At 37.4% G+C, this 22,853-nt stretch overlaps 1 protein-coding gene across 3 annotated transcripts in view; it reads left to right on the forward strand.

The window, feature by feature from the left end:
- The first annotated feature begins 17,634 nt into the window (after positions 1-17,634).
- Positions 17,635-22,853, forward strand: part of KHDRBS3 (KH RNA binding domain containing, signal transduction associated 3) — an 82,104-nt gene continuing 76,885 nt past the window's right edge. For 2 of the 3 annotated variants that reach the window (XR_004166646.2, XM_031591253.2), the window contains exon 1: positions 17,635-18,147. Coding sequence is in view for 2 of the 3 variants with exons in the window: in XM_031591253.2 (XP_031447113.1) it covers positions 18,060-18,147 (88 nt within the window). In the remaining variant the exon portion in view is untranslated. The remainder of the gene's footprint in view (positions 18,148-22,853) is intronic. The other variant, XM_031591255.2, reaches the window with a different exon arrangement.

Raw genomic sequence — 22,853 nt, forward strand, 5'->3', positions numbered from 1 at the left:
AAAAGAAATTGCTCTGGACTTATATGTGACTTAAGGAGTATAATGCTTTGTGCATCTCCCTAAAAACTCCTGCCAAGACAGAATGAAAGGAAAACAAGGCATTGGGGGCTTTCAGTCTGAGTCACAATCTGCACAAATGTAGTAATCAATCAAACCAAAAAAAGCCAGAAAAAAGCACCCTGCCAGCACACAAATGGGTGTAGAAATGTATTATTATATATATTATAAAAAAAAAAACACGTATACTCACTTGTCTGCATTTAGCATCAAAATAGGAAAGAAATAACACAATGTATTTCAGCCAAAACGCTGCTTTAAATGTACAGGCATCAAGAAAGAGTGACAGAGGAAGCCACCGGGAGGCAGCATTGTCACTTTGCAAACTCGGTGTCAAAGATTTCTCCCTTCTGCTCCGACCCCGGCACTGCGAAGCACAGAGCAGCAGCTTCCAAGCAGGAGTGCCAACGTGCAGAAAACACATCGCTGACACATATTTAGATTTGTACCTGCCTTGAATAGTACTGAAAATATTTGCAGAAAAATTGCAAATGTTACCCGAGACTAAAGCTTGTTTTTTCTTTTTTTTTTTAATTCTATTTTTGTTCATCTGGTGTGGCATCATCTGCACTCTGTCCTTATTGTGAACAGACAATGTATAAAAATAGTGGGGGCTATAATGAACAAAATAAAGCATAATATACTTAGCAAAGAGCTGCTTCCTATCCAAGAATTTAAGGAATATCTATACTGTGAGCGCTTCTCTTTTGCAAGAAAAAAAACGAAAGTGATGAGTTAATATGAGTCTTCTCTCGACTGTCAAAAACCCTTACATTTGTGTTTTATTAATTTTCCACTGTAGCAACCTCTTTGATTATAACTTCACAAGAATAAACAAAACCATGTATGGCAGAGTTGAAAATTTGCAGAAGCCTGAAAGGTGCTGCTGTTGTATTGCCTCTCATCAGTATAAAAGTTCTGAAAATTCAGCATTTTTCTTCCACTATTCCAAAGTAAAATATTATTATTATTATTATTATTATTATTATTATTATTATTATTATTATTATTATTAATTTATTTATTTCATGTAATGAATAACTCTCGGGCAAGTTGTGGAATATTGTAGGTCTTTTCATCCCTACATTCAGTGATTCTAAAGAAACTTCATGAAAAATGCGACCCTCACTTATGCAGGATCACAATCTGAGCAGGCATAACTTAATACTCTTGCCTTAAGCAATTATTATATCTTTATAAGCTGACATAAACTTGGGAAAATATGATACTACTTAGCATTTAGCTGTATTTTATAATAAAAATAACATGAAAAACTGCTATTTTCAATTATGTTCAATGATCTCTATTGATCCATGTGTGTGAGGGTTTAATCCCTGAAGCTGATCACATGTATAACATTTCCCTTTTCCACTGTTTTCTACAATATTTCTTAAGCAGATACTTGTTCTTTTCCACCTGAAGGTAGATACATACACTTCTAATTACTGATAAATGTGCTATCATCTCCCTTGGCTGCCCAGCAACAATTAGAAAGATTTGCTGACAGTGTTAAGTATAGTAACATCTATAGCATAAACAACTGAAAGTGGACAATTTCAAGGCACATTATACATTGAATTATTTAGCTCACTACACAGAATAAATTGAGAGAAACACAATACAACATCTCAATTGAAATTTGTCTTCATATAGAGGTTTTAATGTGAAGGGGAGACTACTAGGTTAATCCATAGGAATGTCTGTGTCATGAGTATGTGCTCAGGCATACAGAAACATTTGGCTTTAATTCTGCTTCCACTCAAAGCCAGCTAATTGCAAATCAGCTCCAGGGCTGCTGTCTGGGCTCATGTGACAGTGCATCACCTGAGATGATGGATACGAGCAGTTACCTGAGCCAGTGACATTAAACGGTTCTGCTTTTATACGTGTCTTGCACTCTGCCATCCTCCAATGTGAGCAGTATGTGATAGAACATCAGTGCAATAAAGGACAGTTTGTTCTATGGGGTTTCTAGCTGAAACCTAATCCACTCTGTGCTCTGTTACAGCTTATCTTAGAAAATTTTCTGTACTTTGGATCCTCACCTGCAAAAGATTCTCTAATTATCACAGAATTTAAAAGATAAATCATCTAGTGACTGTCATGAGCTTTTTATTCTGTTGTATGAGGCTCAGCTCAAACAAGAGGTCTGTGGAGCTTTCCCCTATGAAAATGAAGTAAAGTTAGACAGAGAAATCTTTAGTGTGACCACATGAAACTCACCACCCCTATTTATTGAGAGTGTGAATTGTACAGGACTTTGTTTTCTTTTTCCAAAGAAAAATACTATTTCTACTAAAGTTGGTGAAAGTTTATAAACTACAGCTGTTTGGTTGCAAACTAGGACCCTTTTGCAGTTGAATAGAGTAAAAGTTATAATTATTAACCTCATATTACTTTGTACAATGTTATGACTTGGTAGAAGCTTAATCTATAATTAATTATCCTTCTCATTTTTGATAGTTTTTTTGTTTGTTTATTTGTTTGTTTGTTTGTTTGTTTTTAATGACAGTATTTGTCCTGGTATGTATAACTGCTGGTATTAGTATAATTTCATTGACAAGGAAATCTTCTTTCTGTCTTGCATCAGTGAGAAAAAAAATGAGATACGTAATTCCTTAAAATTACATTAAAACATATAAAAAATTAGCTTGCTTTTACCAAGGTACAGAAATAAATCATTCCACACAAAAATAAGATGAGAATGTATGTACACACTGTGCCTGGAGTTTGCTTTCCCTCTCTTCTATTTTGAAAATACAGTATCTTTGAAATACAACCTTTATATAGAAAAGGGCAGCACAAGAATATAAAGAAAAAAAGCTGTATCTAAACACTAATGTGACAGTCATGTGTTGTTCTTGACAGAATTACACACACACATAGAAACAGACTTACATAGTTTGGCTCAGTAGCTTGATTGATAAATGGGAAAAGGTATCTCAAAGGATTCCCTTTGTTTAATAAAAACACTTATTCAATATATTTGTTTTTCCTCAGATTTTCTCTTAAATAAAGTGAATTATACAGATGGACTGTTTATGGTCTGTTTGCATGCTGTGGAATTTCTGTTGTAATAACCAGGGCTCTGAGGACTACTCTGCAAATGCTTTTCCTGTTTTTATTTTTTTTTTTTCATTAAAAATATTTATCTAAATCCCAACACTTTATCCCCTTTCAAAATAATAAAAAAATAATAAAAAACTGTATCCAAAAGCAAAACTGTTATTAATTATTATAATTATTGTTAATTTGGAAATACTGAGATATTCGGTGTGTAGTTGTCTCTGCCTCTTCCCACCTATGGAGCAAATGGAATAAGAATGTTTACTTTCCTGAAGGATTGATTGTGAAATTTGCTGCACTTAAGACACAGATCCACTAGTTAACCACTTAAGTTACTTTTATAGCTAAATTCACAGTAGAATTTAGGAATACTCATGTGCAATTAAATGCTAAGTACTTAAAAAAAAAACAACTTCAGGATATTTGTTTGGTAACTCATTTCCCTACACAAATATGGCATTTTTTTCCAAGCAGGTGCAGTTTTACCTTGTTTCCCCAAAAGCCCAAAGCACAAGCTCTGTCAGGATCCAGAAAATAGGTATTGCAATGCCTAATTCCCAGGACACCCAGTCTGGAAGGTGTCTGCAGCAGCTAGTGGGGACACACACTCAATAAGACAAACGCTGCCAAAGTGCACTTGGAGTTTCTTTCTATACAAAAACAAAACAAAACAAAACAGCACCCCTCCCCCCAAAAAAAGAATGAAAAAGAAAGAAAAAATCACACAAAAAAAAAAACATCCAAACAGAAAAATCCAACCACCTGTAGCAGTATCTGTCATTATAATGACTCAGTAGTCATAGTGTTTGCGCAGGAACTACTAAGAACTACCTTGCATGCTTTGGGAAGATTCGCTCCTTTCAGAAAGCTACTCTAGCAGGTTAGAAACTTACACTTCTACAGTTTCTCCTGATGCCTTCATGAATCTTTCATTTTCAGCACAGGAGAACACACTGAATATGCCTACAGGCTACTAACTTTTTTGTTCAACAGTCCATGCATCAAAAAAGAATGAAGAATCTTGTGGGAAAGGGGAGACTTCAGAACTCCACGCTCTGAAGTCAATGCATTAAGCACTACTGTAAAAGCATTTCTGATTAAGTGTTAAAATTAGGTGATTATTTTGAAAAAGGAGGACATTACAATACTTGTAGCACAACATTTTTTCCATTCTTTCAGATTAAGCATCTTCCCTCAAGGGTAGGTTCTGGCTCTGGATTTTGAGGAGGTTGTATAATATCTCCTTTACAGAACTGGCAGTGGTATGTACATAAACAGGACATAAAAATTATATTTCTACTGGTAACTGCTGAAAGTACTAGCAGTTTCCTATTGAATCTGAGTATCTTTGAATTGCATCTCTGAGGGAACTAGCAGTCCTCACTGCATTGCATTGAAAGCACACTGAGAGGTTTGGCTTCCATTTTTGTGATCAGACACCCAAAAAATCACTGTTTCAAAAAATCACTGCAGTTCTTTACCCATCTGTCTTTAGTGGTGATGTGAGATAATTTCACTCTTAAGTTGCTAGAATGGAAGGAGTCCTACTTCACCGAAAAACTGGTATAGGAAAAAGGCTAAGCAGTGAAGCAGTTCTCAGAAAATTTTTGATCACAGAAGCAGAATTGTGGAAAAGTTAGAAGATGCAGAAGCCTCATTTTGTCTAAAATTTCTGAGGCTCTCTGTCTCCATTATAAAAATGCTCATTAGAGGCCATCATAGCAGATCTGTGTGTATGTTTGAAGTTAAACGCTTGCATAACCTTTGGCACAATGTGACCACAGCAATTAGCAGTTATATTGGTAGATATTTTCATCTCTTCTCATGCTAGCCTGTTTTGAATTCTTTAAAGAGGTTACCAAAGCATCATAACATCATTAAATATTGTCAGAATATGAAAAACTTGGTGAAGAATTTTAATTTCCCTAGTAACCTCAGTAAAAGTACAGAGGAACAAGCATTTATATTCTTATTTAAACATGTCTTTTTAATAATCACTAACCTTACAGAGCAGACTTAGTTGGTGAAAACAAATAAGCAAATGACAGATTTCATTGGGGTTAACATCAAAGAAACAGAATGTTGTCACTGGACGCATCTCAGCCGTCTACAGAAAAGTAAATACAGTCTGAAGTCAATATAACTGTTTTCTTAACTAGGTTGAGAAATCCCAGTCATTCTAACCATAATTATCTGTCAAAGAAGATAGTGTCTTTTCATTGTTTTTTCATGAGCTAGAAATAAATTTTCCAAGAATGGGAAGCATTCAATTCAACCGCCTAAGCATGAACATCTGGTGTTACCTTAGACTCCTTGAGATAGGAGAATAGAGAGATTCATTTATACAGGGAGAGACAATGACACAAGATCTATAGGTGATCCACATACATCTGCAACAGTAGCTGGAGGTCAAATCTGCTAAACTAGACATGTCAAGTTGCATTAGAGAAGCTTTTGGTACCAGCTTTCCACCCAAATGAATTCTGTGTCACCTTCATTCTGAAAAGGAGCATAATCCTCAGTGAGCTTTCTACGTCGTATCACTGGTGGCAGCATCACTGCCATGTTTGTAATGAAAATAAAGAAGTCAGAAACTATAGTTATAGTTGTCAGCACTTCTAACTCACCCTCAATTCTCTCTCCTTCCACTCTAAAATTCATGCTAAAATCTCACTGAGAGTTAATTGTTTTTCATACACAAAACTAACTCTACATTTTTGTTGTTTAGAGTTCATGCAAGATTAAATTTAGAAGTAACTATTTTGTTTTAAATATCCATTGGATGATTCAGATTGAAAACAAAAAGCATTCACTAATTTCTGAAAAATATTATTCATTCTGGTAAACCTTTAAAAATGTAAGAGATTGTGTATCATAAACTGGATAATCTAATTTTCCAATAAATTCTGTGACTTTCAGATATGAGAGACTAAAAATATTCTCAGGCAGTACAGCATCACCTATCTGCAGGAACACTACAGCATCAGTGTTGTAGGAAACTGAATTCTAGGGTGTGTAAAACTATTGATTTTATCATACAGGAAGTGGATAGCTGTAAGCAAAAGCTATCACCTCTTTGTCTGAGTATCGAAGAAGTGTCATAAAATTCAAGATTTCAGCTTTTACCACAAAAAAAAATTCTTAACAGGTTACAGCGGATGATTTATTGCATGTTGCTCACAACACAGTCTTTTGTTAAACAAGTAAGATAAAACCAAATGTCCTACATTACGCTCACAGAAAGAATCTTACTACTTTAAAGAAAGCCATCACAACACTGAGTCTAGAATCTCAGATAACCTGTACAAAACACAGCACAAATAAGTTTATAGACTCTTATTACCCCCTGACACTGTGTTGCTTGCTGCCAAGTTGTCTTTAACTGTAAAACAATTCAATCAAGCACTCCAGCTCTTCATCCCTGTTTAGCAGTGTGCTTAGAGGTTAATTGCCAAAATAATCACTTTCAGTAGAACTACATTTCCCAGACTGTTTTGCAAAGCAGTTTTTTCTAATAGCTCTCAAGACCCACATAAAAGGAAACCTCATTGATGAACTTCTGTTAGGAACTGGATTTTAAAATCCAGACAAATCAACCACTACAGCAATTGGCACTACAGTTTTTCTCAATTTGGGGTCTGCAGTTATTTTTTAATAAAAAGGGAAGAATAATTTTTTATAGAGATCTTATCTTGTCTCAGCTTACTATACTGTAGCATCCATACACTGTTGCTTATTTCAACTTATTTATTTATCAAAGTTTGGAGTGGGAACAAAATTTTTAAAGAATCTCAGCAGTACAGTGGTATAGTACTGGAAAAACTTATGGCTATATTGAGAACTTCCATTTGGGGGCCTTAAACAGTCTTAAAAATATCATAGTGTTTGTTAATGAGAGATAATTTGATCTTTTATATTATTAGTTCATGCTGTTTTCTATTTCTTTCACACTTAACAACATCAGAGCCCATCCCCCCAATTTGGTGGGTTGCTTCTAAGACCCTGGACTATCAGAAATGGATTCAGAATTCCAGAGCTTTTCCTTTCTCCATTTGGATAAAGAAATATATTACAAATATCAGCAGTGGTACAAAAACTTATGAGCTTTCTGATTTTTAAGAGTTTGTTGGCTTTTATAAAATCAGGCCGGAAATCACTCTAGTAAGGACTCCTGCTATATCAGTATATCTGAACAAAAGTGAACTGTGTAAAATGATGTATGGATTTTCTTTGCTGTAACAAAAACAAGACAAATAAAAATTGAGAGCTCAGTGTAAGTAAGAAAGAGCTACCTGTGATACAGATTATATGAACACTTCTTAGCTTATACTTATTTTTTTCGTCCAGTGTCTTGTATGCTAACTTGATATTACACATTCAATGTATTTTTATGTCTCTGAAATGTAGATTTCAGAAAGGCTAGCCTTTCTTATGTTTTTTTTTTTTTCATCTGATATCTAGTTTCCTTTACAATAGGAAAAAAAAAAAAAAAAAAAAAAAAAAACCTAGACAAACTTTGACTTCATTTCTTTGACTGAATTAATATATTTTGTCTTACCACATCTGTAGCAATAATTGTCTCGACTCATTTTAAAATTGATTTTCTGAGTCCTTTTGTTTTGGAGCACTTTTAAGATTAAATATTGTTTCTGAACTTCACCCATCCCATATTCCAGTGCATAGCAATTTAACATGGCTGATGCATTAAAATTTTAACTACAATTTTTTCTTTTTTTTCAGAATTTATTCTTCAAAAGCCCATAAGTTTTTTGTTAACCTTTCAAAAGTCTGGCCTTTACATTTAATGGAACATTGAAGACTATTAGTCTGCAGCTATTTTATTACAGTAGGTTTTAAAGTTAAACTATTCTAAGAAATAGAGAAACATTTTTTGCTAGAAAGGGGTTAATTGGCAAACAGTACTGCAAATATTTTCACAGCTAGACTTGTTGAAGAATGAAACACACGGAAGTCGATATAATAAGGGATAAAGATAGACTTTTTTGTTGTACATTTCATATAAAGAAAGGTAGTAGGCATTTGTGTACAGTCTTATGTTCTAAAAGCAAAGCATAATCATTTACATTCCTTGGATTGGGTAAATATTAATGAACGTGTTCAGGGTGCATAAGAACAACCTCTATACACAAAGCAAGTGAGACAAATGTTATATACATTGCTTCATAATTTTAGAGCAAAAGCTCAAGTCCTACAGTGAGCTCTGTCCTGGCTTGCTCTACTTCAAAGGAGGTTATAAGTTTAAGGAAAGGCCCATAGTTGGAATTTTTATCAAGGCAGTTCAGCTGATACTATTGTCTCCTGAAGTCTTTCCTTGGTTGAACAGATGGATTTCATATCTTGTGTGGGGTTTGTTCCCTGTTTTTCTACCATTCTGCATCACACAATTCGCTGTTAGACTGCTGTCAAAAAGAAAATGCATGTGGATTTTTTTTTTCTGCATGTGGAATACAACTGCATCTGCCAAGACATTCTTTTATAGAGCTATAATTGATTACTGGCCCATCTTAAAGAAATTTGACTGCTCATATATTCCTCTGTATGAAAAAAAAAAAAAAGCAACCAGCAGGACATTAGCACTGCCATAGCTAAATACAACAAAGCTTGGAATGAAAGCATATGTTTCTTTCACACATTCCCACTTTTATGCTTTAATTTGTTCCAGCCTACCTGAAGTGTTTTTACTCAAATTAGATCTGTTTCTAGAATAAAATTTCAGCTGTTCTATTTATGTGCTATAAAAAATGAGATAGAAATTTATCTGGATATATTTAGGATTGGATATTTTTAGGATTGTTTCCTAATCTGCTGTGAAAATCTAATGCAATACAGAGCTGAAGAAATCATTTTATTATCCTTATAGCTATAATATAGAACATTATAAAGTAAAAAAAAAAAATAGGAATATTAAAAGTCAAATCATCTTTGTCATTTAGAACACTGCATTACAGCTAAGAACATGGCATATTTGTGTAACTTATTCTGTTTATTGAAAAACAGACAGAAAATGAGGTAATTTTAACTGCATGTTATGTCATGTGAACAAAAGATCTGTGGCAAAACACCAGAAAAACATCACAGTAATAAATGAAAATATCAGTAGCCAAGAAACTTACAGCAAGGGACTAATTTGTTCTTTAGAATTGCTATGCTAATTTTTGTGACTTGCTGCAGCAGCAAAGTTGAGATTTAGGATGAATGCATCAATTACTAAATACTGATGCTATAAAGATATCCTTAGCTTCTCAAGGTAATTTAAAAAACCCATTTATACCCCATTTTTCACACATTGCACTTTTACTTGAACTGCTTAAGAGGTGAACTCTCCAAAAGTCAATAAAATTACACAGTTTCATTAAGAAAACAGAGGTTATTTCCTTGGGAAGTATTATGTTCTAAATCTCTACCAATTAAAAAAAAATCCACCTAGAAACCTGTGCCTAAAACCAAAATTCAGTATAAGCCCAGATGTATGTAGCTTTTAAAGAAATTTGGATAAATTTTAAGCCTCACTTAGTACTTTCTTTTTCTTTCTTTCTTTCTTTTTTTTTTTTTTTAAACCAAGGCTAACATTCCTTGTTTGTCATTGCTAAAATAATAAGACACTATTGATTTCTAGTAACTTGTTTTTCTTCTGACAAAAATATATTTCTCAGTTTAAGTCACGGCATTTCATTAAGTCAGTATTCCAAATAATTAAGGAAAATGATTGGGTGAGGGAGATACACTACACCTAATTAAAGCCTTCAAGCAGGGAATCACAGGCATACTTTTTTCTTAATATTTCACTTAACACATTGAACGGCAATGAAATAGTCTCGCATCTCATGCTCCCTCACTTTGCTAAAACATAACATGTTGACAGAAGTGCTGTTACACTTGTAAGCTTATGACCGGGACTATTATTTTCCAATTGAATTATAACTCAAAAATCTAAAATAATTCTTATCCACTGAATTCTCAGAATTATTTGAAGAAACAGATACTCTTTTTGGTTCAGTGACTCCTCTTCCTCTTCTCAGAGATGCATTTCCATTTACCAGCCCCCAAAGAAACAGAGCTCTCTCAACTCTTATATTAATGCATTCTGTGTGTTTTGTCTTATTTCCACAACACAGTTAGGACTGACAAATCTGGGACAGCCTCTAGATTTTTTTTTTTTTTTTTTTGAGACCCTAAAGCCAATCTTTTAATGTACTACTGCCAGACTGCATTCCCAAACCTCTTTACCCTTGATTTTTTCTCCTAAGACGTAGGCCCATTTCCTAACTTATTTAAATACAAAAATTTGCACATAGTAGGAGACAGTAAGATAACTATCAAGATAACACCTCATACTTGTAATGCTAATATAATGGTTGCAACAACAGCCTGAACAACTCCCTCTCCCTTTCAGCCCATCTCCATGTAATGCTACCTAACTTTGTCACTATTCAGAATTTAAACAACACATGATAAAAACACAGTTTTTCTCCAGCAGTGAGACAACTAATGGAAAGATAAACTCTGATAAACAATTTATATTGATTCTTCCTCCCAGATTAATTTACCGTAAGTAGAGAAATAAATATAATGCTATATATTTTATATAATTATTACAAAATGTAACTCAAGATTTCTGTTCTAATTTACTACCATGCTGCAGAGCATTAAATGTCAGTATGTCTGATATAAAAGAAAATCTACACGTGAAATCTGACTGTTACTGAAATGGAACTTTGCTAATCTACTTACTTTCTAAACTTCAGACTATAAAGCAAGAAATTACTATACAGAGATAACATTCAATTTGCTTAATTCAAAAACTTTGGGGAAAAAAGTATAGATACTTGTTATTTCAAAGTGTAAGACCAAAAGACAATGAGCAGAAGATGCATTAGTCCTGAAATTAAGCTTGCCATGTATTTAAAAAGTGATTTTATTGTGAAAAAAAAAATCATAAATACATTATTTGCATAACTCTGCCTTTCTACCTACACTTTTTCTGTCAATACACAATCATGATCTGAAAGTAATGCCTCATATTTTATTTTGTTGGTCTTCGACATCAGAGGCAAATGTTGGTGGTATGGCAGCAGAGGTTGTACCTTCCCACCAATATTCCATTACATACAAACATACCAGGAACATATGACTATGAGAACATTTTCCACTGCTTCATACTTTCATTGTAGTACACATGCCTGACAGACTGAGAGTCCTTACAAAATCAATGTTTCACATACTGATTTGCCTCAATACTTAGAGCAGGAACTAAAATACTGCTGTCTTTCATGGTGAGTTCATTTCCTTTCATCTTGTTGCCTGTACAGAGTTTAGAAAGAGCATGTTCCCCATCCACAAACAGAAGATGAACTGTTTAAAGTGTGTTGTATATACATTTTATTTATTTTTCAGTGACCCAATTGGGGCTCTCCTAACACTGCTACTTTTCTTCAAGATTTCACTTTAGATATGTAGACTCTTGAAAGTCACTCATAAGCCTCATTAGTGCATTTTGGTCTCACCATACCCTGCAAAGTCTTCACAAAGCTTTCTCTGGTTCATTCTAGCATTAGCTGGTGCAGCTGAGTACCTGGACCAAACAAACAAACAAACAAACAAAACAAAACAACAACAACAAAAAAACTTACAAAAAACAGTACTTGGTGCAATTTTGGATTTTTTTTTCCAAAAGAAAAATGGACATTTTACTGTTGTCCATCCCCCCCTTAACAGAAGTTTGAGAATAGCTATTTATAAATTGTTCATGATTACTGTATCTAAGTTAATTCTGTTTAAAGGCAAATTCAATAAACTAATATCACCAAAATGGTCTCTATTATATAACTTTAGATTACCCTGACTCTCTGAGGAGTTGAGACTTGTGGAACATAATGAGGATGATAATTTAGACCAGCAGAAATGTAGAGTACTAAGAAGAGAAGAAAATAGTACTGGGATCACAGTCGGAATGAATTCAAAGATGCTGCACAGATGTTGTCCACCATATAAAGAAATAAATATTTTTTATTTTATTTTATTTTAACTGTAACAGATATGGGTACACCCAAAAAGAGAAATTAAACAAAATCGATTTTAATTCAAGATAAATACTGAAAAATCCCTAGATGTTTTCATGCTGACTCTACAACAACAAAAGACATACAATGTGAAAAAGGCATATAATTCTCTGTTAAAATGTGTGTAATAGAATTACACACATTCTTAAAAATGGATTCTATATTGCCTTTTTTCCAATTACCATGGACTTCATCCGACTGCCATGAGTTTTCAAGTATAATCAGGAGTGATTTGGTGACTATGTCAGTTAATTGCCTCAGGACTCTGCAGTGCATCTCATTGGGACCCATAGGCTTATGGATGTCCAGGTTCCTCAGGTGGATGCAGACTTGATCTTTGCTTCACTCCCTCAGTTCCCAACTTCCACACAAGGGCTGTTTACAGAGAAGTCGCTAGAGAAGCCTGAAACAAAAGAAGTTGTTTGACCATCAGTTCCTGGTTCAACCAGCCTAGTCTCTTGCCTTCCTTTTGCTGACTTCCTACACCTGAGAACGGAGACCTCTTGTGTCCTAAGGAAAGCTTCTTTAAAGAAGATCTGTAAACCTAATGAAGTTCAACAAGGCCTAGTGCAAGGTGTTGCACTTGGGCTGGGGTAATCCCAGATGTTTATATGGACTGGTTGAAGAACCTCTTGTGAGCAACCATGCAAAGAAAGACTTGGGGGTCCTGGTAGACAAGAAGCTGGACATGAGACAGCAGTGTGCACTTGCACCCTGGAAGGCCAACTATATTCTGGGCTGCATTAAAAAAGGGGTGACCAGCAGGGAGAAGGAGGTGATTGTCCCCCTCTACTCGGCTCTTGTGAGACCCCATCTGCAGTACTGCATCCAGGCCTGGGGCCCCAAGTACAGGAAGGACATGAAACTCTTGGAGCAGGTCCAGAGAAGGGAGACTAAGATGATCAGAGGGCTGGAGCACCTGTCCTATGAAGAAAGATGAGGGAACTGGGCTTGTTTAGCTTGGAGAAGTCTCTGGGGAGACCTCATTGTGGCCTTCCAGTACTTGAATGAAGCATATAAACAGGAAGGGGATCAGCTGTTTATGAAGGTAGATAGTGATAGGATAAGGGGGAATGGCCTTAAATTGAGATAGGGGAGGTTTAGGTTAGATATTAGGAGGAGGTTTTTAACACAGAGGGTGGTGATGCACTGGAACAGGTTGCCCAAGGAGGTTGTAGATGCCCCATCCCTGGAGGCATTCAAGGCATGGATGTGGCTCTGAACAGCCTGGTCTGGTGGTTGGTGATCCTGCCTGTGGCAGGGAGTTTGAAACTGGATGACAATTGTGATCCTTTTCAACCTAGATCATTCTATGATTTTATGACTCTATGATCTGCCAGCTCTGCTCTGTTCCTTTGTTCTTGAGGATAGATTCCCAGAGGGTTTTGTTGACTAACTTCCTGAAGAGCTGCAACTTGGCTTTCCTAAAAATTAAGCTTCCTGATTTTATTCTTTGCCTATTTGATATCCCTCAGGAGTGTGAAATCCACCACTGTATGGTCACTACAACACAGGCAGCCTTCAATCCTGATGTCACCAATCAGTTCCCTCTCATTGGTGAGTAACAGGTCCAGCACTGCATCCCCCGGTTGGGTTGTCTATTACCTGGCTCAGGAAGTTATCCTCAATACATTCCAGAAGCCTCCTGGATTGCCTACAGTTTGCTGTTCTACTTTTCTAACAGATGTCAGGGTGGTTGAAGTCTCCCACTGGACAAGAGCCTGTTATCACAATGTCTCCTGTAGCTGGAGGAAGAAGGCTTTATCAACTGGCTCTGCTAGATCAGGCAGCCTGTAGTAGACCCCACATGACTTTGCTTTTCATAGCATTATATAATAGTTTGGATTCGAAAGGACCTTTAAAGATCATCTGCCAGGAGCAGGGACATCTACTCCTTGTGGAACTCCATAAGGTTCCTGTCAGTCTGTTTCTGACATTTAATACCATAAAACAAGGTACAAAAGAAAAAAAAAAAAGAAAAAATTGGATGAATAGGTGCCCACACATGCTGCTGTAGCTGTCAACATGGTACCAAACAGCTTGTATGATTGAAAATGTCTATTTCTAATGCAATGTTTTTTTTCCTGCAAATCTTGTTTCTCTTAAAAGGAAATGTAATAAAGTGAATAAAGCACATAACAAATCTTTTAAAAGAAACAGCTCTAGCAGTAAGTTTCATTGGGGATGAAAGTAGTCTTCACTTTTAAATGTATAACAAATGAGGTAAAAGAGAAACCTACAGTTTTTTAGAAGAAAGATTCAAAAGCTTTTGAAAACATTTCACAGTACGTGTACAGCTACCTGAAAGGAGGTTGTAGCAAGGTGGAGGTCAGTTTTTTTCTTACAGGTAACCAGCAACAGGAAAAGAGGAAATGGCCTTAAGTTGCACCGGGGGAAATACAGGAAGAATATTAGGAAAAAATTATTCCCAGAAGGAGTAGTGAGATATTGGAATAGGCTGCCCAGGGAGATGGTGGAATCTCTGGAGGTTTTCAAGAAAAGGATAGATGTGGCACTGACAGACATGGTTTAGTAGGCGTGGTGGTGATGGGCTGATGGTTGGACTAAGTGATCTTAGTGGCCTTTTCCAACCCTAATGATTCTGTGATTAACAGTATACTCTTGTCTGTTTCTTCATACTTTAGCCCAAGTGCAAGTAAAAGAACAACAACAAAAGAAATCAGCCACAGCAATACTAGGGAAAAAATGTTTACTGATAATTTCAATATGCCTAATAGAAATTGACAACTGATATATTGGAATACCAAGGAAGCCAGCACCTACTTAGCAACATGCTAATCAGAACTGTGGTGAGTCATATCAAGGACATATTCACTAGATATTTGTGACAAACTATTCCTAAAATAAACTCTGCTTCTATAGGTCTTTAGCTGCATGCACATCAACAAGCTGAAGGCTCAAATAATAATTTCTTAGCAGTCTTCTAAGGTTTGAGCTTTAAATCAGAAATAAGAGTTATACTAAAGCCGTGTAAAGTCTACAGCAGCAGATTGAATTAATGAAACAATATCAGCCATGAAATAAAAATGAATGGACAGTAATTTGGGCAGGATCATGAATACTTAGGTGTACTTAGAATATCAGGAACAAAGATGTAATCCTGAGAATACTGCTTGTTTTGCTGACCCAACAAATACGGAAAAAGGACTTGCAACAAGTTATACTGAAACTCTTAGGTATCAACACAGTTACAGCCTTTTCACTCACATCACAGTTCTTAGTGTCCTTTTCTGTGTGTCAAAAAGTACAAGAAGTAAGGAAGTGAATCGCATCGCAGATAGCAAAGGTACTAAAATGTCCAAATGCTTCTATTACATGTGGATATTAATTCTGGCTTCTACCATTTTTGCATGCGAGGATAGACACACTGCCAGGTCAGATAACTGGTGCTTTAAGAAATGTTACTCTGATGCCAGTTCCTGACCAATATACACCCACTGAACTAACTTCCAGAGACTACCATGTACGTATATATACAGCAAAGCATAAAAATCTTACTTATTTTACTGTTGGAGAGTAGTTGTAAAACCGGTTGAAGTGTTAATTTTGAAAATTCAGACTCATGTCTTATGCACATTTGTGCAACTGGAACTGGAACTTGGTTGATCTTTGAGGTCCCTTCCAACCCAAGCCATTCTATGATCCTCTGAAAAATAAAGCTAACATTTACTGGGAAGTTAATCAAGTTGGTCTTCATGTCTGTAGCAGGAATCAATCAATCCTTAAGGATTTGGTGCTTTCTGGTTTTTTTTTTTTTTTTTTGGTTTTTTTTTTTTTTTTGGACAGCAAGAGCTATGTTGAGGAGGCTTCTTTCCAGCTAACCATATCTTAAACTGCTTTCTATAGCTTGCATTTCCCATCTTTTCTGTCATCTTCTATTTTTATTACATCCTGGTGAATTTCACTTGAGAAAACAACATACAATACTTCTCATGTGCAAGTTTTGATTTTCAACAGTAGGATTAAATGTGGTAATTTTACACTTCATACATTACTATAGACCTGATGAAAAACAAGTCTACAGACATCCAGTAAGTCTTTTTGTATTTTAAGTCAGGGAAAATTGTTATACTTTGGGAAGAAATACTGTGGTTTTCTGAAACATCAAATGTTTATTTAATCAGTTACCAGGAGGAATATGACTTTTTCCAAGAAAAAAGTGTTTTATGCCATTGCTGTAATATATCTACTTTTCTTTCTGAGGTTCTGTTTGCTGTAGAAGGACTGTAAATACGTTTTTAGTTTTACTAGCAGAGGTAGGGATTATTTTGCTCCAGGTCACTCAATAAAGATCACACTCCTACATATTGTCCTGTGTCACCTTCTGCTTGTTTCACAACAGATGGCTGCCTTTCAGGAGTTTTTTTTTTTTTTTAATAGAAGATGTAGATGGAAGATTGAAATAAAACACTCATTGCAACCCAACTTTCTGCAGTTGGTTGCATGCCTGTTGTATGCTTGTATGTCTGTCAAATTTGATGTCATGCAGGAGAATTTTCAGGAATATGTTTCTGTAAATCTATTTCTGGTTCTTGTTACTGCTGGGTCAGATTTATTTTGGAAGGGTTGGAAAGAGAATGTAAATCAAGCAGATGTTATACTGTAGCACAGCAAACATTGTTTTATAAGGTACTCCAGTCCATAAAATATAACAAGAAGCAAGGTATCTTCTGTTTTAAGGGTGAAAGAGCACACACAGCTCTCAGGAAGGAGCCTTAACCTCTGCTTCTAACTCGGAGTGATTTTTCTCACGTTTTTTCATTGCTTTCTCTCCCCATCTCGCAGGATACGACTAAAACACACCGCAAATCTATTTTGCATGAAATACAAAAGCCAGCGTGAGACTATTATCATCACAGAGACAAAATGCTTTCAGTGGTCTTTTCACTGCAGCTGATCTGGTGAAAGTTATTTCAAAAATCAGCACTGTGATTTTGCCTTCAGTGATTTGCTACTTTTATGCTGTGTTACAGATGAGAATGCATGTCCTCACTTCCCACGGGCTTTATCACTGCATGAACCGAATGACCGCTATCTGGGGGACGAAAAAAGTTAAAACCGTGATTTTTGTTCTCATTTGAAAAGCAAAATTTTTTTGGGAGTGACCCCACCCCGCCCCGTGAGAAGCCGCCTCCACAGCCCGCCTAGCGCGGGAGAGGGGGAGAAAGGAGGGGGCGAGACTTCGGAGTATCCACCAATCGCAATCTGTGGCCGCGCCCTGATTGACAAACCGATGTACCCAATGGGAGTCGTCACAGAAATAGGCGGGGCGACCCGGAAGGGGGCTGACGCAGCACCGCCCATAGGGAGGAGGCGGGGGCGGAGCAACACCTCGGGGAGTGGCTCTGCGCGTTCGGGGCGTGGCTTAGGGCGGTGAGGGGCGTGGCCTGCCTGGGGGTATTTAAACCTAGAGCAGCGGGATTTGTTCGCTCAGTCGGTGCAGCGTCGTGGAGGGTGTGCGCTTGTTGTTTGCGTTCGGTGTCTCTTATTCTTTTTTAACGCGCTTTTCTTCGGCGCGCGCGTGTGTACGCGGAAGGGGCGCGTCCCGGCTGGGCTCGGCGGCTCTCGGAGCCCGTTTCTATCCGCTCTCCTCCGCCCCGTGCGCGTCCACTGAGGGATTTCTTCGCGTCCCGCGCCCGGGGGGCCGTCCCCTTCCCTACCCCTCTCGGCCGGGGGCTCGCGGCGCTTCCCTCTGGATGCGTCCCCGCAGCCCCAGGCGGGAGGCGGCCGGGGGGAAGCGCTGCCTCCGAGGATTTACCGTCGCCCGGCACCCAGCCCCGCGCCTTCTCCTTCCCCGCGGGCGCTCCGTTGCCGCCCCGGAACGCTACCGCCGTTATGGACGAGAGATATCTGCCCGAGCTGATGGCGGAGAAGGACTCGCTGGACCCGTCCTTCACGCACACCCTGCGGCTGGTCAACCAAGGTGAGGGGTGCGGCGGGCGAGCGGCGGCGGCCCCTTCTTTCCATCCTTCCGCGCTGCTGGAAGTTTCCGCGGAGACGCCCGGCGCGGAGGGGCGCGGAGGCCGCACGGCGTGGGTTTGTTCTGCACCCTGTGGCTGTTGCTGAGGTGCTGCCCGGCTCCCGAGCCCCGTCCTGCTCGAAGGAGGCTGAGGGCGGTTTCCCGCAGCCCTGCTCTCGTTTAGGGTGGTTTGAGATCATCTCCCGTTGTTTAATTTATAGAGTATTCTTAAGTTGAGTTGTTGTGTAGCATGGGTTGAAGTTTTGGGGCGGTTAAACGCTTAGGTGTTTCCTTCTTTTACCCCGAGGTGCTCAGGTATAATAGCTTGCTGGTTGTAGATGCGTGACTGTTGGCCGGAGCCCGCATCTTTGTCTCGGATCTGGTGCCTCTATAACTCTGGTATTAGGGAGCAAACAACGCGTTTGGTTGCTTTTTCCTGAAGCAGCGAACATGCTCCTTCCCAAATATGCAGCTCCAGACAGTCAGGATGATCCCTCTGCCTTTGACACGTCCGATCGTGCTGGCTCTTTGTTTCAATGATGCTGAGTAGAAAAGCCATGTGTGAAAAGGCTGTGTGGCTTCGTGTAAATCACCTGCCTGTTACTCATCTCCAAATTTACAAGTCCTGCTCTGTAGATAAGCCCTCCGAGTATTTGGGATGGTGGGGTGAGGCAAGTTAGGAACCGGTCTTCCAGTGTAACTCAATAGCAGCTAAGTGTTTTTTGCTTCAGTTGAAGTGACTGCCAAGCTGTATGATGTACTGCATGCTACAGGGATAGGTCTAAATCAGTGTGGCTTCTTCAGTGCATTGACATGCTGCTTGATGTGTAATGGACTGCAAATGCCAATCTCTAAATTGGATGGAGACTTAACTGCTGTCCAAAATGTTCTGGAGTTACTGTTAGTTTCAGCTGTGGAATGTGTATACTGTGCGACTTGCAGCTGCCTGCCCCTGGGCTGTTGACATTCTGCCTATTTATTCCAATTTTGAATTTGTAGGAGTGCCACTGATAGTGAGAGAAAGCTCTTTGTTAACACAACTCTCTATTTCCATGCTTTCTATTAAAGAAATGCTAAAAGCTAAGCTCAATGGCTCAGAATTTAAGGCTGCAAGTTAGTGAAGTTACTTTAACTTAATCTTGGCAGAATCTTTGCACAATTCATACAATCAGATGTAAGTTGTGGAAGTATTTAAATATTTCTAATAGTATTTATGGAAGTACATATAGTTGTTCAGTTATTATTACTGGAGCATCATCACTTTTGTAGACTGATAGTTTTTGTAGTTCTCATTCAAATGGGCTGTTAAGAGGCAGAAACATCTACCTGCTTTCATTGTATAATACTTGGTACCTACTTGTAGTTCCAAAAACAACTAATGTATTTCATAGGAAAAAAAGTGGGTGGCTGTGTAACCTCTTTATTCTAGTCTCATTGGGTTTTCTGCTTACACTGGTAGTCTTGAATTAAATCTGATTGAAGTGTTCACATGTCAGGTGAAAAATGAAGCAAGATGACTATCAACCAGTTAACTGTAGCTTAAAATATGTATTTCTGTAGCTGCTATCTAAAACCCTTTAAAGCAGTTGTACAGTTCAGGAACCAAGTGAGATGACTTGGATTTCTAATAGAATTGAGAAACACTGTTTTGAGAAAAGATGTTTAACAAAACTTTATCAGTGGCTGGTTCATCTATTTCAGTTGATATTCACATTTAAGTGAATGTGATTAGTGAGAGTGTATTTTTGCTTGTTTGTCATATGCCAGGACCAGTGAGTTCTTTCTGTTATAGAATAGTAAGGCAAATTAAGTGGCTTGTCTATTTTTTTTGAAGCCGAAGTTGCTTAGTTTCCCTATTTAGAATGAAGCGTGTTTCAGAGTTTAGCTTAGCCGAGATGTGTGAGAACATCTTTAAGTGCTTAAAATAACTAGCTTAATTACGTAATGGTGTTTTGATGTCTTAAGAGCATTACATTTAGGATTTGCATTTACTTTAACTGAAACACTGTAAATAAGCTAACTTTCTTCATAAACTTAGGATCAATGCATAAGAATTCTATGGTAGAACTTGCAAATCTTCCTGAGATGTTGCACCCTCATTTCAGTTGCTTCAGCACTGACAAAAAGAGCAAAATAGCTGAAATAACTACCCATGCTGAAACTCAGCTTCTAGGCTAGGGAAAAGTGGTCTGTGTAAAGACTTCCAGAAATCAGTTAATTACAGCTTTTGCACAGAAGTGGACACATTTGCATGTTATGCTTGTAATTACAAACTATAATTTGGATACATACAAATTACGTAATTGCAAATGATACAGAAAGAGCTTGACATGCTTTGTTTCGGAGGAGTCACTTGAAAAACAATACAAAGATGACTAGGATGCTGCCAGAATACTTCTACAGGCAGTGTTGTTGGTCTCTCAGAATTAAGGTGTCCATCTCCTCTTGCCCTAATAAGAATTTTCAGCATTTTGGAAGTATTAAACTTGGTGGTAGTATGTTTCATTTATCCTTTGTAGTGTATTGGATATCAATACTGATTTCTTTTATTGGTGCTGAACACTGCTTAGGAATTTGGTGACTGTCTTTTTTGGGATGCAAAATCTATTAATGATCTTTTTTTTTCTTTAAAGAATATTGGTATCTTTAACTGTTGCTTAAATTTTAGTGCAGTAGGAATCTTTTCTATTTTTTCTGCTTTGAATAAGATTTACTTGTATGCTTGAATGTTAAGTCTCTTTAAAAATGATTTTTGTTAACCTTTAAGCATGCTATATGTTGGAAGCAGGCACATTGCTCATAATTTGTCCATCCTAATAATATTGATTTGCAGCTGATACCAGGCAATGGGAACTGGAATATTGCTCGGTTACTATCTTACAAGTTCTGTACATAAAGAGCCTTGGGAAAGATACAGTTCTGTGAAAGAGCACAAATCTGGTGTAGGTATTGTGTGTCTTTGTATTTTTCCGAGTTACTGTCAGCTACTCTATTTTATATGCAAAAACTGGAGAATATGTTTTGAATGTAAGAGTGGTACTTCTGAAGTAAAACCAGTTCTTTATCATTGTGTAGATGTACTTCACAGTGTTTTTGGAAGCTATTAACACTGCAAGTGCTTGTACATATTACAGTCAACACCACACTTGAAAAACTTCACTAATGGTACTGTAAGAATGTAAAAGAGAAGAAAAGATTTGCTTTATTTGTCATCCTATAGATCTGTGCTGGTCTGGCAAGTATTCTGTGAATGTTGGGTAAGGGATCTGAGACTGCGTGCTACCAGAAACTCACTGAAACATGTTGATATGGGGCGTGTTTTTTAATAAGATGACATTTAAAACTGATGTTTGGTGCTTGTTTTATATAAAATGTTAAATATGTAGGTGGAGGGGAAACAGTAATTAAAGTTAGGGCAGCTGAAATCATTACGTTAAGAGGTAATGAGTCCCAGTGTCTGGTCTGAAATACAGCTTTTACTTCAATGTAGGCTGGTCTTAAGGAATTTTTCCTTAAGATCTTATTTTAGCTATATTGAGACTTAGGTATTGCTTCAGTTGGCAAGGCTACCTTTAAACTCCTGTCAAGAGCAAGATATACAGGAATAACAAGCCTTCTGATCAGTAGATGGCTGTGTGTGCTAGCTGGATGCTGGATCACTGTGCTGAGCCACGTGACTGTCTGTGATCAGCGCAGGTTTGCTGACTCCTGTCCAAAGCTTCATGAGTTAGTGATCAAATTGCCGTCTCTTAAAACCAGTACTTTCCTAAAAGCCAAGGAGTGCAGATTGTGAGAAGTCTACTGGCTTCCTGCATTGTAGAGAATATTAACCTGATAATGTTATAGCTATTCTGTGCTTGCGGTGTAAAAATTGTAAAAGCAGGAACTCAATTTATTACACTAATGTAGATGTTAATGATTTTGAATAAATCTATTCAGGGATGTGAGTTTCTGGGTGCTTACTAAGGATTTCCTTTAATTTTTTGTACAAATAGATGTGTGGAAAAATTAATGTTTTGTGTCATCAAGTTCACTATTAGTAAACTGATGTACTAATTTTGTGATATAAATCTGTTTGCTGGAGAATCATCCTCTTTGAGGACAAACATGGCACAGGACAGACATGCATGGTAACTTCAGTTCCCAGTCCCTCAATGGTGTTGCACATCCTCCATTGCTGTACAGCTTTACATTGGATTTGTTTCTCATTCCAGCTTCCACAAGCAAAGTAGTAACTCCCCTTTCCAGTATTCAGCTCTTGGAGGCTGGCAAAATGCCCTTTAGAGGCTATAGGCATTTTGTAAAGCAAATGAAAAAAGCTGATTGGATTCTGTATGTTCTGAGTAATCCTGAATATGAGTGAATTTTGTAATACACACTTCAGACTGAAAGATTTTCTCAGATCGAGGCCATTGAAGTTGTCATTCCTAGAGGTTAACTAGAAAGCAGACACTCTGTTATTATCTTCTAAGAATCAAACTTCAAAACAATAGTATGTGAGAGCTTACAAGGGTTACTTGGCAGGTATAATGCAAGAGAAATTTGTCAGAAATATGGATGGGTATGGCTTGATGGCAACTCCATAAAACCAAGCAAGGCTGGCTTAGGTTCTGGTTCTTTTAACATAGCTTAAAAAGCAGTAAGAACTTGAAGAAGCCATCAGATTGTCT

The sequence above is a fragment of the Phasianus colchicus genome, chromosome 3 (genome assembly GCF_987193195.1).
Source record: "Phasianus colchicus chromosome 3, bPhaCol1.hap1.1, whole genome shotgun sequence".
NCBI classification, from domain to species: domain Eukaryota; kingdom Metazoa; phylum Chordata; class Aves; order Galliformes; family Phasianidae; genus Phasianus; species Phasianus colchicus.